This window comes from Dendrobates tinctorius, unplaced genomic scaffold (genome assembly GCF_039654945.1).
Source record: "Dendrobates tinctorius isolate UK_male_01 unplaced genomic scaffold, ASM3965494v1 ptg000066l, whole genome shotgun sequence".
NCBI lineage: Eukaryota > Metazoa > Chordata > Amphibia > Anura > Dendrobatidae > Dendrobates > Dendrobates tinctorius.
This window is the reverse complement of record NW_027361734.1, coordinates 1-17140: the sequence shown is the minus strand read 5'-3', so window position 1 is coordinate 17140 and position 17140 is coordinate 1. Positions and strand designations below refer to the sequence as shown.

The 17140-nt window shown below is 42.3% G+C and overlaps 1 protein-coding gene across 1 annotated transcript in view; it reads left to right on the top strand.

Annotated features, from left to right (window-relative positions):
* TMEM209 (transmembrane protein 209) overlaps nucleotides 1-17053 on the top strand; it is a gene marked incomplete at its 3' end in the record, with an annotated part of 37627 nt that extends 20574 nt beyond the window's left edge. The window contains exon 5 of the mRNA XM_073580974.1: nucleotides 16812-17053. Within this exon, the coding sequence (XP_073437075.1) occupies nucleotides 16812-17053 (242 nt within the window). The remainder of the gene's footprint in view (nucleotides 1-16811) is intronic.
* Between the last annotated feature and the right edge of the window lie 87 nt (nucleotides 17054-17140).

The window sequence follows — 17140 nt, the reverse complement described above, 5'->3', positions numbered from 1 at the left end:
AATTGTGAAAATCTGAGATTGTGGGTTGTAATAATCATTTAGGCAGGTTAAAAATGCAACTATTTTTTTTATTTCTTACGTCCACGGTGTTAGATCAACTCCGGGTAGATGGTCACAGTGCAATGCCCCCAGTCCAGGAGATCCCAACCCGGAGCCAGTAGTTCCACTGCCCCTGTACCAGCAGTTAACCACTGTCTCCTACTCAACTCAAATTTTTAGTTGGCCCATAGCTTTTGGATCTCCTGCTGGTATAGTCTGCAGTCACAGCCTATGCTCTTCCAGATTATGGGTACCTGAATCGTAACACTTGTATCCAGCTCCAGCCGGCAACAACATATAGTACTGGGGTTCTTCAAACATCTTTGTAAGTTCAGTGATGGGCAGTGGAGCAGATCTTGATTTTACCAGCTGGAGCCATGGTCCCTTGGGCTGATCTTGTAGAGTTTCTCTGTAGATAAAGCGGAACACCACTTTTTATACTCTACAACTCTCATTCAGGGCATTCTCACACAAGACTGGGGGGAGGTAATCCCTAATTTTTAAATTGTTCAATTAACCTGCATTTTTGTTCTTCAAAGTGTGTAGACCAGGGAGCTGATCCATTGCCTAATAAGCAGGCATTCCACAAACTAACTTACCACAAGGGTCAACATACAGGCTCATATGTCCCTTGACCTACTAAACAATACGTCTGACATAATCAAGAATCAATGCTGTGGTGTGGCAACCGGGATAACATAACGTTTTATTGTGACCATTGGTAGAAAACAATGTGATCTAGAGATGTAGGGAGTCTGCAACATAGCAGCAAGGAGGCTCATAACATATGAAAGTTGATAACGAGAAAAATATAAATTCATACAAGAAAAGGGGCTCAATAGGTCCCAGTAGAGTAAGTTACTGATAAAAATAGATCTAGGTTTATGATGTAATTTTATATCGTAGTTAATACTTTTGACGATGGTAAGCTCAAACACATGTCGAGTGGGTGCATATCAAGGATATTATGGTCTACACCAGATCAAATATATATTTCCACTTAGAAGATTAGGCACCAAATACATCGGCTGATGACTGTGCTTGTTTCACTTCAAGTGATATCTCACTTTTAATATTATAGATCTCTTTTGGGTGGTGCTTACATATAGATTAATGGTATACTGCACGGACAAGAAGAAAAGAAATGGCACAGACAAGAAGAAAAGAAATGGCGCACTCACCTGGTCTGTCTTGTTGAATTCCTTTAGTCCATATTAGATGATATCAACATCTCAATAAAGTGCATAGTGCGGTGTGCAGGAGACAGGAGAGTGAGCAGGTGAACAAGTCTGACAGGACAAGGGCTTGTTCAACCACTCCCCAATTCTTATTAACCCCTTAATGACCACCAATACGTCTTTTTACTGACCTGAGATAATAGAGAATAGCATCCCCATACAGGTGACAATCCTGCAGCTGTAGGTTATAGCTGACAACTTGCTGCATCAGCAAAGATCAGTGTTGGCACCATCCATATCTGTTTAACCCCTTAGATGCTGCTGTCAATACTTAATGACATCATATAAATGGTTAACAGTGTGGGGGCTTCCTCTTTATCCCCATCAGAATCCTGGGATCATGATTGTGTGGTTCTGATGTTTGCCATGGCAATTCACGGCCAAATAGTCTGTTAGTTATAGCGGCCTGTTCAGAAGTTAGAAACATTTAGGTGGCATAAATACATTCTTTCATTCCTGTCATGTTACTTTGCATTAATTTCTGAAAATCACCTGAAGATACCTGGCAGCAATTTTCAATATGTCAGGGAGTGCGGTTTTAAAAATGGTATCCCCTTTGGGGGTTTCCAATATGTAGAGCCCCCAAAGTAAAAAACCTGGATAGTTCATTTAAAAAAATTTTTTTTGTAAATTTCCTTGAAAAAATGAAGTTATTGCTACATTATTGAACCTTCTAAGAGGCTAACAAAATAAAATACCACTTAACAAATGGTGCTGATGTAAAGCAGACATGAGGGAAATGTTATTTATTAATGTTTTATATGGTATGACTCTGGATTGAAGGGATAGTCATTCAAAGTTTGAAAATTGCAAATTTGTTAACAGTTTTGTAAAATTTAAGATTTTTTTTTATAAATTAGCACAAAACATAACCTAAATTTACCATTATCATAAATTATAATGTACCACGAAAAAACAATCTCAAAATCACAGATTTGTTGAAGCCCTCCAGAGTTATTACCACATAAAGTGATAAATGTAAAAAATGTGGCCCTGTCACGAAGGAGATAAAATGAAGTGTTTTAACAGCATGAAACGGCCATCATCTGTCAGGATTGTTCACCTGCTCACTCCCCTGTCTCCTGCACACCGCACAAGAACAACTGGGTGAGTGCATCATTTCTTTTCTTGTCTGTGAAGTGGGTGGCATGGTGGCTCAGTGATTAGCACTGCAGCGCTGGGGTTCTGGGTTAAAGTGTCACCAAGGACAACACCTGCAAGGATTTTGTATGTTCTCCCTGTGTTTGCTTGGGTTTCCTCCCCGTACTCCGGTTTACTCCCACACTCCAAAGACCTACTGATAGGGAATTTAGATTGTGTGCCCCATTGGGACTGTGCCAATAATGTCTGTAAAGTGCTGTTGAATGGCGCTATTTAAATAAATAAATAAATAAAATAAGTATATATTTCCTCTTAACCTTACCTGGGCATATTGCATGATCTATTTATTTCATGGCACTTTACATGTGAAGGGATATGCCCGCGAGGGCTCACCGTCTACAAGGGATGGGTGAGGATACGGTTGTTGTGTAGAATTGGTCATGCAGCGGTATAGTGGAACGAAGGTTGCTGCATGTTGTAGGCTTGCAAGAAGAGGTAGGTCTTCAGGTTCCTTTTTGAAGGTTTACACAGTAGATAAGAGTCTAATTTGTTGGGGTACAGAGTTCCAGAGTAGGGAGGATGCACAGGAGAAATCTTGTATGCGATTGTGTGAAAGGGAGATATAAGAGGGGAGTAGAGAAGGAGGTCTTGTGAGGATCGGAGGTTGAGTGTAAGCAAGTACCGAGAGACTACATTACAGAGATATGGCGGAGACAGGTTGTGGATGGCTTTGTCATGGTCATGGTTTTAAACTGGAGTCTCTGGGTAGTGGGGAGCAAGTAAATTGCAGAGAAGAGAGACCGGAGAATAGCGGTCAAATGGATTAGTCCAACAGCAGAGTTTAGGTTAGACTGGAGGGGTGCGAGAGTGATAGAAGAGAGACCACAGAGGAGGTGGCATTAATCAAGGCGGGAGCTAGTGAGGGCATGTCCGAGTGTTTTTTGCAGATTCTTGATTAAGGATTTTCGGAACTGGGAAATATATTTGAGTTGGATTCAGCAGGAGGTGGAAAGGGCTTGGATATGTGGTTTGAATGAAAAAGTAGAGTCAAGGATTACCCCCGAGTCAGCGAACTTGCGGGACTGGGGAGAGTGAGCAGCCATTGACTTTGATGGATACGTCTGTTGGGGTGGTTGAGTGAGATGGGGGAAAGATGATGAGCTCTGTTTTGTCAATGTTGAGTTTTAGAAATCGAACTGACGAGAATGAAATGGCAAATAGACATTGTGGGATTCTGCTTAGTAAGGATGTGATATTGGGTCCAGAGAGGTAAATCTGTGTGTCAGCATAGAGATATTGAAAGCCGCGGGACGGGACTCTGAGTTGTCCCTAGCTGAAGGTGTATATGGACAAGAGCAGGGGTCCTAAAACTGAACGTTAGGAGACACCGACAGATAGGGGGCGTGATGAGGAGGTGGTGTGTGAGTGTAAGACGCTGAATCTCCGGTCTCTTAATGATGAAGAGATCCAAGAAGGGGTCAAGTGTGTGATGCCAAGAGATGAGAATCTGTAGTAAGAGGGTAGGGTCCACTGTGTCAAAGGCAGAGGATGGGTCAAGGAGAGAGGAGGACAGAGGAGCGATGCTTTGCATTTAGTAGGTCATTGGTAACTTAAGAGAGAGCAATTTCGGTCGAATGATGCGGTCAGAAGCTGGATTGTAACTGGTCGAAGAGGGAGCAGGAGGAGAGGTGGGAGGACAGTTCAACATGGACTTGCTGTTCCAGTAGTTTTGAGGCATAGGGGAGAAGTGATATGGGACAGTAGCTAAACACAGGATGAGTCAAGGGAGGGCTTTTTGAGGATGGAAGGTTTGGGATGAGGTGGAACGTGATCCCGTCAAGTGCACAAGTGGTGAGATGTGATCTGGAGAGTAGAGAGAAAAGTTTATCTGATGCAATGGCAGGGAAGCTGGTTTTGGAGGAAGATATCTGAGTAGTTATGAGGAGGGGCAGTTGCGATTGTAGGGATAAGCTTTCTCTGGTTTTAATGAGGTTGTCCTTTACTAGGAAAACCCTTTCTTGATCAAAAATTTTGGCCCCTATGAAATAATAAAGCATATAGTCACTTCCCGTTCTTAAGCTGTTCCCGCGGTGTCGGAACTCATTCTCCCAGGACTCATGTGCGGCTGTTGTGACACCGGTGTCCAGTCAGCCCTGGCGTTACTCTCCACCTTTGGATAAATCAAACATGAATAGGAAGTCTGGGCTTGCAGCTGATCTCAGACTTCCTCTTCCTGCTCAATTAGTCAAAAAAGAAAAGCACTACTAAAGATATGCACACCACACCAGAATAGCAAAATATCAAAATACTTTATTGACACGCAATGACAAAAAAGTGATGTTAAAACACAATTAAAAACATATGGACACCCACTCAAGGTAATATACCAGACACATAACATCAAATAAGAGGGTGCTGTGGCTAAAAAATCCGGATCCCCAACCAAATAGTATATCCAGAATGATAGACCTCTAGGATGGTATCCAACTGTTGGGATACTTGGCTGTGAAACAGATTATAACCCCAATAGAACAGCAAATGGTGGCAAACAAACCAGAATAATAATACCCCTAACAGGGGACCTTTGGACTGCAATAAGTCCCACAATTCACAAGTCACAGCTGCAAAAGCCCCAATAAGACACAAACCAAGCAACCGCCATTGCCTGAAAACAGCCACATAATTACCCCAATTGCAGAGATGGTTACGTCCGGTCTGGAAAACCCAGAGTGGGAGCCAGGGGAAGTGGCCCCACGCGTATCGCCGTCAGCTGGACGGCTTTGTCGGGGGAAGGTGTTGCCAATGCCGACAAAGAAAATTTATATACCCAGTGAATCCTTGTTAATGCAGCTCACCGGTGTGTGCCCAGACGCGGCGCTGCAGACGGAAGTGTCATGGGAGGCGGAACAAGCAGACATCTCTGCAGGGGTATCAGACACAGTGCGTGAGCAGCGTGGAACGCACTGTGCGCGCGCTGGAATGCATACAAGGGTAATTGTAATATAGATCGCATGCGCGGCTCCCGGGAGACTGAAGAGTAGAGAGAGAGCAATACATGGTAAGCAAGGAAGTAAAAAGGGGAAGAAAAGAACCATCCAAAGATCGACAAAAGTGCCAATACAATTTGTTGAAATAGGAAGCGATGTTACAACAATAAACAAAGCTGAAACAGATTTGTAAGATAGAGGGAAAAGACACCGCGTGTGTATGTGTGTATGTGTGTATATATATATATATATATATATATATATATATATATATATATATATATATATATATATATATATATATATATATATATATATTATAATATATCGTCAGCCCTCATATTGATATTATGATTCTCTGAGTTCTTTATATATGTGTGTGTGTGTGTGTGTGTGTGTGTGTGTATATATATATGTATGTGTATATATATATATATATACACTCACTGGCCACTTTATTAGGTACACCATGCTAGTAACGGGTTGGACCCCCTTTTGCCTTCAGAACTGCCTCAATTCTTCGTGGCAGAGATTCAACAAGGTGCTGGAAGCATTCCTCAGAGATTTTGGACCATATTGACATGATGGCATCACACAGTTGGCGCAGATTTGTCGGCTGCACATCCCTGATGCGAATCTCCCGTTCCACCACATCCCAAAGATGCTCTATTGGATTGAGATCTGGTGACTGAGGAGGCCATTTGAGTACAGTGAACTCATTGTCATGTTCAAGAAACCAATCTGAGATGATTCGAGCTTTATGACATGGCGCATTATCCTGCTGAAAGTAGCCATCAGATGTTGGGTACATTGTGGTCATAAAGGGATGGACATGGTCAGCAACAATACTCAGGTAGGCTGTGGCGTTGCAACGATGCTCAATTGGTACCAAGGGGCCCAAAGAGTGGCAAGAAAAAATTCCCCACACCATGACACCACCACCACCAGCCTGAACCGTTGATACAAGGCTGGATGGATCCATGCTTTCATGTTGTTTACGCCAAATTCTGACCCTACCATCCGAATGTCGCAGCAGAAATCGAGACTCATCAGACCAGGCAACGTTTTTCCAATCTTCTACTGTCCAATTTCGATGAGCTTGTGCAAATTGTAGCCTCAGTTTCCTGTTCTTAGCTGAGAGGAGTGGTACCCAGTGTGGTCTTCTGCTGCTGTAGCCCATCTGCCTCAAAGTTCGACGCACTGTGCGTTCAGAGATGCTCTTCTGCCTACCTTGGTTGTAACGGGTGGCAATTTGAGTCACTGTTGCCTTTCTATCAGCTCGAACCAGTATGCCCATTCTCCTCTGACCTCTGTCATCAACAAGGCATTTCCGGCCACAGAACTGCCGCTCACTGGATTTTTTTTCTTTTTCGGACCATTCTCTGTAAACCCTAGAGATGGTTGTGCGTGAAAATCCCAGTAGATCAGCAGTTTCTGAAATACTCAGACCAGCCCTTCTGGCACCAACAATCATGCCACGTTCAAAGGCACTCAAATCACCTTTCTTCCCCATACTGATGCTCGGTTTGAACTGCAGGAGATTGTCTTGACCATGTCTACATGCCTAAATGCACTGAGTTGCCGCCATGTGATTGGCTGATTAGAAATTAAGTCTTAACACACAGTTGGACAGGTGTACCTAATAAAGTGGCCAGTGAGTGTGTGTATATATATATATATATATATATATATATATATACAGTTGTGGCCAAAAGTATTGACACCCCTGTCAGATAATACTCTATTTTCTTCCTGAAAATGATTGCAAACACAAATTCTTTGGTATTATCTTCATTTAATTTGTCTTAAATGAAAAAGCACAAAAAGAATTGTCCTAAAGACAAATTGGATATAAATCCACACCAAACATAAAAGAGGGTGGACAAAAGTATTGGCATGGTTCGAAAAATCATGTGATGCTTCTCTAATTTGTGTAATTAACAGCACCTGTAACTTACCTGTGGCACCTAACAGGTGTTGGCAATAACTAAATCACACTTGCAGCCAGTTGACATGGATTAGGTTGAGTTCACACGTGGCGTTTTTTTCACGTTTCCGCGGCGGTTTTAACCGCGCGATTTTGCCGCGAAAACGCGAAAAATAAGCATCCCATGCATTCCTATGGGATTCCGCAATGCTGTGCTAATGCTGCGGTTTTTACCGCGGCGGAATCGCTTTGCGGTAAAAACCGCAGCATGCTCATTAATTTGCGGAATCGCGGCGATCCCGCACCCATAGGAATGCATTGTTCCGCTTACTTCCCGCATGTGGCTGTGCACACCATGCGGAAAGTAAGCAGAACATTTGCGGATGGTACCCACGGTCCGGAGGAGAGGAGACTGTCCTCCGGGCTTTGGGTACCATATCCCTGTAAAAAATAGAATTTAAAAATAAAAAATATTGTTATTCTCACCCTCCGACGTCCCGCGCAGCCTTCCCGCTTCTCTCCACGCTCTCGTTCCCAGTAGTCCTTTGCGAAAATGCTCGCGATGGCGTCCGTTCTCGCGGGATCGCGAAGTCTCGCGGTCATTCGCGCGACGTCATCGCAAATTACCGCGAGACATCGCGATCCCGCGAAAACGGACGCCATCGCGGGCATTTTCACAAAGGATTACTGGGAACGGCTGCGCGGGACGTCGGAAGGTAAGAATAACACCATTTTTTATTTTTGTTTTACATTTTATCTTTTACTACTGATGCTGCATAGGCGGCCTCAGTAGTGAAAAGTTGGTCACACTTGTCAAACACTGTGTTTGACGAGTGTGACCAACCTGTCAATCAGTTCTCCAAGCGATGCTACAGATCGCTTGGAGAACGCTAGCATTTTGCAAGCTAATTACGCTTGCAAAATGCTAGTTTTTCCGCGGGAATTTAAAATGCGATTTTCCCGCGGACTGGAATTCCGGAATTCTCGCGGTAATTTCCGCGAGAGTTCCGGTACGTGTGCACTTAGCCTTAAAGTTGACTCAACCTCTGTCCTGTATCCTAGTGTGTACCCCATTGAGCATGGAGAAAAGAAAGAAGACCAAAGAACTGTCTGAGGACTTGAGAAACCAAATTGTGAGGAAGCATGAGCAATCTCAAGGCTACAAGTCCATCTCCAAAGACCTGAATGTTCCTGTGTCTACCGTGCGCAGTGTCATCAAGAAGTTTAAAGCCCATGGCACTGTGGCTAACCTCCCTAGATGTGGACGGAAAAGAAAAATTGACAAGAGATTTCAACGCAAGATTGTGTGGATGTTGGATAAAGAACCTCGACTAACATCCAAACAAGTTCAAGATGCCCTGCAGTCCGAGGGTACAACAGTGTCAACCCGTACTATCCGTCGGCATCTGAATGAAAAGGGACTGTATGGTAGGAGACCCAGGAAGACCCCACTTCTTACCCCGAGACATAAAAAAGCCAGGCTGGAGTTTGCCAAAACTTACCTGAAAAAGCCTAAAACGTTTTGGAAGAATGTTCTCCTGGTCAGATGAGACAAAAGTAGAGCTTTTTGGGCAAAGGCATCAACATAGAGTTTACAGGAGAAAAAAAGAGGCATTCAAAGAAAAGAACACGGTCCCTACAGTCAAACATGGCGAAGGTTCCCTGATGTTTTGGGGTTGCTTTGGTGTCTCTGGCACTGGACTGCTTGACCGTGTGCATGGCATTATGAAGTCAGAAGACTACCAACAAATTTTGCAGCATAATGTAGGGCCCAGTGTGAGAAAGCTGGGTCTCCCTCAGAGGTCATGGGTCTTCCAGCAGGACAATGACCCAAAACACACTTCAAAAAGCACTAGAAAATGGTTTGAGAGAAAGCACTGGAGACTTCTAAGGTGGCCAGCAATGAGTCCAGACCTGAATCCCATAGAACACCTGTGGAGAGATCTAAAAATGGCAGTTTGGAGAAGGCACCCTTCAAATATCAGGGACCTGGAGCAGTTTGCCAAAGAAGAATGGTGTAAAATTCCAGCAGAGCATTGTAAGAAACGCATTGATGGTTACCGGAAGCGGATGGTCGCAGTTATTTTGGCTAAAGGTTGTGCAACCAAGTATTAGGCTGAGGGTGCCAATACTTTTGTCTGGCCCATTTTTGGAGTTTTGTGTGAAATGATCAATATTTTTTGCTTTTTGCTTCATTCTCTTTTGTGTTTTTTCATTTAAGACAAATTAAATGAAGATAATACCAAAGAATTTGTGTTTGCATTCATTTTCAGGAAGAAACTGAGTATTATCTGACAGAATTGCAAGGGTGTCAATACTTTTGGCCAGAACTGTGTGTGTATGTGTGTATATATATATATATATATATATATATATATATATATATATATATATATATATATATATATATATAAGATCTCAATATAGAGAATCATAATATCAATATGATCAAATCAAGAATATATATGGAAGAAAGATTCCCTATATGCAAAACCAAACAGATTAGCCCCCAATCTCTCCAAAGGGAGGGACAGAGTATGTGCAAATAATGCGCTATGGGTAAGAGAATATCCAAATACACAAAGACAACTCAGCCACCCAGTTGAAGGGACCTCAAATGGACAAAAAAGCCACATTATTCAGAAAGGATGGTAGAAAATTGTAAACACACCACCCAAAATATAAAAATAATTATCTGACCTGTGGAATGAAAAAATACGTTATAATAAATAGAATCAAACAAAAATAATAAATAAAAAGTCCAATTTGGGCCAACATCGGGGATTAGAAGTGACGAAGCTGAATCCTTGTTAACCGTCCATAATATACGGGAACCCAGGTAGCAGGAATTGGGTCCACCGTCAAAAGCTTGCGGTTGAATAGCTAAATCCTTATCCCAAAAGTCCTATAATATCTGGAAATAAAATCCATCTTCAAAGCTTGGAATGATACAATTGGATCCTTATCCCAAAAATCCTGTGAACAGATCTTCATTAAGGCTTGTGGGTGCAATAGAGCCCAGATTAAAAATCCACCGGGACTCAGTTTGTAACAATAACTTTTTAAGACAACCGCCCCGATTAGAAACTGTAATTTTCTCCAATCCCACCACCCCTACATTAAGGGTCTTACCAGAGTGGTGGGTCAGGAAGTGGGCGGCCACTGGCGTCAAAACATTAGCCTTCACTACATCAGATGAAGCCAAAGTAATGGTGGAAAAATGCTTCTGGATGCGCCACAGTACCCTCTTATTTGATGTTACATTATATTCATTTATGTGTCTGGTATATTACCTTGAGTGGGTGTCCATATGTTTTTAATTGTGTTTTGCAGCTGTGACTTGTGAATTGTGGGAGTTATTGTAGTCCAAAGGTCCCCTGTTAGGGGTATTATTATTCTGGTTTGTATGCCACCATTTGCTGTTCTATTGGGGTTATAATCTGTTTCACAGCCAAGTATCCCAACAGTTGGATACCATCCTAGAGGTCTATCATTCTGGATATACTCTTCTGTTGGGGATCCGGATTTTTTAGCCACAGTACCCTCTTATTTGATGTTATGTGTCTGGTATATTACCTTGAGTGGGTGTCCATATGTTTTTAATTGTGTTTTAACATCACTTTTTTGTCATTGTGTCAATAAAGTATTTTGATATTTTTCTATTCTGGTGTGGTGTGCATATCTTCAGTAATGCTTTTCTTCTTTTTTGATTCATTGCCTCTACTACTGGTTTGCACCCCCAATTACTATGGATTATCAGGTTGGGTCTTTAACTTCCTTCTCAATTAGACAGAAGGCGTGGACCGTGACGCCAGCGCTGATAGGGCACTGGCGACACATGTCATAACAGCACGAGAAGCTCTGGAGACAGAGTGCTGACACCGTGGGAACGGCGCCAACAGTGGAGGAAAGTATAAGTTATATTTTATGGGGGCTAAGCGAGGGGAATGAGAAGTTGTTCTAGTAGTGGACAACTTCTTTAATCTTCTGCTTGAAGAATGAGGTTTTGGCTGTTGCAGCTGAAAAGAGGAAATCGGAAAACCAGGGGAAGAGTCTTGAGGAGATCATTTGCATATTCCCAGTGCCTTCTGGGATAAGTGAAGAGTCTCCGCGAGCTCAACGATCACTGGGTTTTGGCTGTTGCAGCTGAAAAGAGGAAATCGGAAAACTGCGCGCCGAATTTTGGCTCATCTTTCATCGTTTTTAAGAAATCTCAATATGGAAGAGGCCAGGAGCCACTTGGTGAGCTGCATTTCTTGCTACATGTTCACAGACTTACCAGTGGAAAAGCCAAACTTCACATGCCACAAATGCAAGCTTGTGTCCCTGTTGGAGGAAAAGTTGCAAAATCTCGAAGAGAGGTTAGCTACGTTGAAGATCATTAAGGAAGGGGAAGAGTTCTTAGACAGAGCAGAATTATCTCTTCATGTTACAGAAAGAGAAGAAATTTGAAGTGCACCTGAAGAAACAGAGGAATGGAGACATGTGACCCAGAGAAGCAGGAGGATCAGGAGGCAGTCAGCACCCATACTGCTCAGGAACCAGTACCAGGCTCTCACGCAGGAAAACGATAAAGAAATACATTAGGATAAGACTTTGCCCACAAACAGCAACCTTGTACGCCTTCAGAGTCCTCCTGGATGGAGAAAGAAAAATGTTGTGAAGAAGAAACGGAGAGTGGTGGTCATGGGGGATTCCCTGTTGAGAAGAACAGAGGCCGCTATCTATCTGCAGACCGGATATAACTTCAAGAGAAATGTGCTGTCTTCCAGGTGCAAAAATTAAAGATGTGTCTGACAGGATATCAGGACTCTTCAGACCTACAGATGACTACCCATTCCTGCTACTACATGTGGGGACAAATGACACCGCAAGAAACGACCTGGAAACCATCTGCAGAGACTTTGAAGACTTAGGCAAGAAAGTGAAAGAACTGGGAGCGCAGGTGGTCTTCTCTTCCATCCTCCCAGTGGATGGCCATGGAACAAGGAGGTGGAATAAGATTCTGCAGGTGAACAACTGGCTACGTCGATGGTGCCGTCAGCAACGATTTGGATTCATGGATCACGGAGTGAATTACCTTTACGATGGACTGCTTGCTAGAGATGGGGTGCACCTTACGAAGACTGTAAAACATGTATTTGGAAGTCGCCTTGCTACACTTGTAAGGAGAGCTTTAAACTAGAACAACGTGGGAAGGGAAGCAAAAGACCAGAAAAAGCCATACACCTGACAAATGCTATTGAGAACTCTGCTATTAGAAGTGGAAAGGAAGAACAAAGACAAAAGAATCTAATTAATAAAAATATTGGAGAAAGAGAAACCAATCACAAACTAAAATGTTTCTATACTAATGCACAAAGCATGGGCAACAAACAAGGAGAATTGGAACTACTAACACAGGAAAAGAAATATGATGTCATTGGAATCACTGAAACTTGGTGGGACAATACACATGATTGGAATACAAGACTAGAAGGATACAACTTATTGTAACAGACTTGATAAACGAGGAGGAGGTGTCGCATTGTATGTTAAAAACGCGTATATCTGCACAGAGATTGAAGCTTCAGAGACTGGGAGTTCTGTGGAAACTGTTTGGGTAAGAATACAAGGACAGAACAATGGAAAGGACACCATTGTAGGCATTTACTACAGGCCGCCTGTGCAAGCTGAAGATATGGATGAACTCTTTATGCATCAAATAGCCAAGTTCTCCAAAAAATATGACCTAGTTGTCATGGGAGATTTCAACTATCCAGACATTTGTTGGGAATCTCTCTCAGGCAAAACTAACAGGTCAAGGAAATTCTTATCCTCTCTTGCTGACAACTTTATCTTCCAAAAGGTAGGGGAGAAAACAAGGGGAACTGCTACCTTGGATCTAATCCTTATAAACAGGGAGGAAATGGTTGAGGAGGTAAAAGTGGCTGGGACCCTAGGAGGTAGCGACCATGCTATTTTAGAATTTTGGATAACTAGAGGAGGAAGACCTGTGAAGACACAGACGTCAAGGTTAGATTTCAGAAAGGCAGATTTTAAGGGATTCAGAAAGAGAATTGGAGGGATCCAATGGCTGGATATCCTTAAAGACAAAAATGTCCAGGAAGGATGGGAAATCTTGAAAAATGAAATTCTCAAAGCACATTTGTTAACAATTCCGAAAAGAGGGAAGAATAGGAAGCATTTAAGGAAACCAGGATGGATGAACACAGAACTTAAGCACATGCTAAAAAGGAAGAAAAAAATGTTTATAAAATGGAAAGAGGGAGGCATATCTAAAGAAGACTATAATGCTGTCTGCAGAACCTGCAGGGCACAAATCAGATTAGCTAAACTGAAAATGAATTGAGGCTTGCAAGAGATGTCAAAAGCAATAATAAAGGATTTTGGGGATATGTCAAAAGTAAACGAAAAGTCAAAGATGCTATAGGATTTTTACAGGATGAAAATGATGAAATGGTAAGACAGGATGTTGAGAAGGCCGAGCTTTTAAATTCCTATTTTGCATCTGTTTTCCCTCAGAAAGGAAACGTAACATCAACTGTTCTTCACTGTCCTATTAAGGGTATAGAAGAATCCAGGATATCTATAAACAGAAAGATAGTGAGGAAACACTTAGCTAACCTAAATGAATTCAAGTCTCCAGGTCCAGATGAATTACACCCCAGAAGGAGATAGCAGAAGAAATTTTTGAACCCCTCTCCATAATCTTTGAAAATTCTTGGAGAACAGGAGAAGTCCCAGAAGACTGGAGAAGAGCAAATGTTGTTCCTATCTTCAAAAAGGGGAAGAAGGTGGACCCAGGCAACTATAGGCCGGTGAGTCTGACTTCTTTACCAGGAAAGATCTTTGAACAAATTATTAAACAACATGTATGTCAGTACCTGGATAAGAATGAAGTGATTAAACAAGAGTCAGCATGGGTTTGTAACTAATAAGTCATGTCAGACTAACTTAATTTCTTTCTATGACGGAATCACTGATTGGGTGAATCAAGGAAATGCTGTAGATATAGTATATCTTGACTTCAGCAAAGCATTTGACAAAGTATCTCATACAATCCTTATTGAAAAAAATGACTAAGTATGGAATGGACAAGGCAACTGTTAGGTGGATTCATAACTGGCTTGGTGATCGGACCCAAAGAGTGGTCGTAAATGGCTGCACATCCAGTTGGAAGAATGTCTCAAGTGGGGTACCACAGGGCTCTGTCCTGGGCCCTGTATTGTTCAACATCTTTATCAATGATTTTAAATGAAGGAATTGCGGGTAAACTGATTAAATTTGCTGATGACACAAAGCTAGGAGGGATAGCTAATACTAGAGAAGAGAGAGAGAGGATTCAAAAAGATATAAATAAACTGGAGAAGTGGGCAGCAACTAACAGAATGGTTTTTAACAGGGAAAAATGCAAAGTACTACATCTGGGCAATAAAAATGAAAAAAGCATATACAGAATGGGAGGAATAGGGCTAAGCAACAGCACATGTGAAAAAGACTTGGGTATACTAATAGATCACAGACTGAATATGAGTCAACAGTGTGATGCAGCAGCAAAAAAGGCAAATGCAATTCTAGGATGTATTAACAGAAGCATACAGTCTAGATCACGTGAAGTCATTATTTCCCTCTACTCCTCTTTGGTCAGACCTCATCTGGAATATTGTGTCCAGTTTTGGGCACCACATTTTAAAAAAGACATCAACAAACTGGAGCAAGTTCAGAAAAGAGCGACCAGAATGGTGACCGGTCTGCAAACCCTGTCTTATGAGGAAAGGTTGCAGGATTTGGGAATGTTTAGTTTGCAAAAGAGAAGACTGAGAGGAGACTTAATTGCTGTCTACAAATATCTAAAGGGCTGTCACATTGTAGAAGGATCAACTTTATTCTCATTTGCACAAGGAAACACTAGAAGCAATGGGATGAAACTGAATGGGAGGAGACACAGATTAGATATTAGAAAAAACTTTTTGACAGTTAGAGTGATCAATGAGTGGAACAAGCTGCCACGAGAAGTGGTGAGTTCTCCTTCAATGGAAGTCTTCAAACAGAGGCTGGACAGACATCTGACTGGGATGATTTAGTGAATCCTGCTTTGAGCAGGGGGTTGGACCAGATGGCCCAGGAGGTCCCTTCCAACTCTACGATTCTATGATTCTAGTCTTCAGCTAAGAAGGAGTTTCTGGGGGATGGCAGAGAGAATTGAAAGTGAATAGTTGTTGTTTAGGATTATGAGAGATGAGATGTATGCTTGTTTTTGAGTGTGGACTTGAAGTTAGTGAAGGACTACGATAAAGTGCTCGTTGGAGTGGGATCCTTCTCATCTCCGCTCGGCAACCTGGAAACCAGACTTAGTTCTTTAGTCAGGCTGTTGTGTCAGGGTTGCCTGTTGATTCTGCAAGAATTGGTGTTTGCGGTGGGGCGACTGATTCGAGGGCTGCAGCTGCTGTGGTGTTATATAAAGTGGCATCTACAAGTCATCGCTTAAACTTCTCAATCTGTGTATATGCTGCCCACTGCATGCAGATGACCAGTTCAGAAACCATGACTTGTAGATAGGACTGCACATGCACCACCAACAGCGCCATTTTATTGGAGACCTGATGGTTTTTCAGAGACCACAAAAATGACTGCGTTGGCAGTACTCGAAAGCCTTAGAAATCAATGGGGATTCGAACTTTAGAGCTGGAAAATCTATCTCCTCTCTCGGTTTTTCATGACTAAAGTGGACATCCAGGGGAAGTCCGTGTTCGGAGTTCAGAAACTGGGTGTCTGGTACAAACCCCGAACTTTATAGTTCGGGTTCGCTCATTTCTAGTCTCATAGACTTTCCATCGCACACTGCAGTGCGGCATTTTGATTGAATTGTATTGTTCACAGGACCTAGATACCCACTTATCTTTTACACATTAGTAGTGCCTCTCATCTAAAACAAAAATGATAGGTAATCTCTAGCTTCCAAATGATGGACACTCTCCCTTTTCCCCCCTTCCTCGTTAATTGTACTATTCTTGTTTGCATAAGGTGATGACGGCACCTGTGTGCTGGGCAGCTAGCTGTGCATCAGGTCCCCCAGCTGTTATGTTTGTCAGTCATAAATGCTGAATGGCGTTCTTGATGACTGCCTGGTTGGTCAGCAGTGGCAGTTGTGCATGGCTTGCCTGTATAAAGGATTGGGAGCTTCAGCTCGGGAGGTATCATGTTGCTGTTGGGGGGGGTCTGTTTTTTGTTTTTTTCCATGTTTGTTTCTTTTGTTTCATAAGTGTAATGTTCCTTCTGAATTGAGAATATCCAAGTCCTTCCCGTCAGTGTATGAGAAGTGGAAAGAGAGGGGACGCAGCAGACTGAGTGTAGAGTAGTTATCTGAGCATACAATTCCACCTTTCAGCTCTAAGGTGGAACAAAACATTTATGAGAAATTCTTTTTACACTACGGACTTTACATGTGGCTTTAAATGTTTGTTTGTTGTGTGTCTCTTCTTCTGTTACACTACTGATATAATATTTCATTTGCAGATGTGCAGTGTACTCCACTAAAGGATATTGCTAAAAGTGTAATACCAGCATCCACTCCTTCACCAAGTATACAAGGCCAAAGTGTACTGAGCTACAGTCCATCACGTTCACCTAGCACCAGTCCCAAATTCTCCTCTAGCTTCATCAGTGGATACAGCCCCCCAATACAAGGTCTTCTACCAAGCAGTGGCAGTACTTTTGCTACAGCAGTACCCTACTCCACAAACAGTAGTTACACCAAGGTAATGTTTAATCTTAAATCCAGTTTATGATATTATTTTTAGTGAAAAGCTTAGTGTGTGTCACAAACAGTGGTACACCACATCATG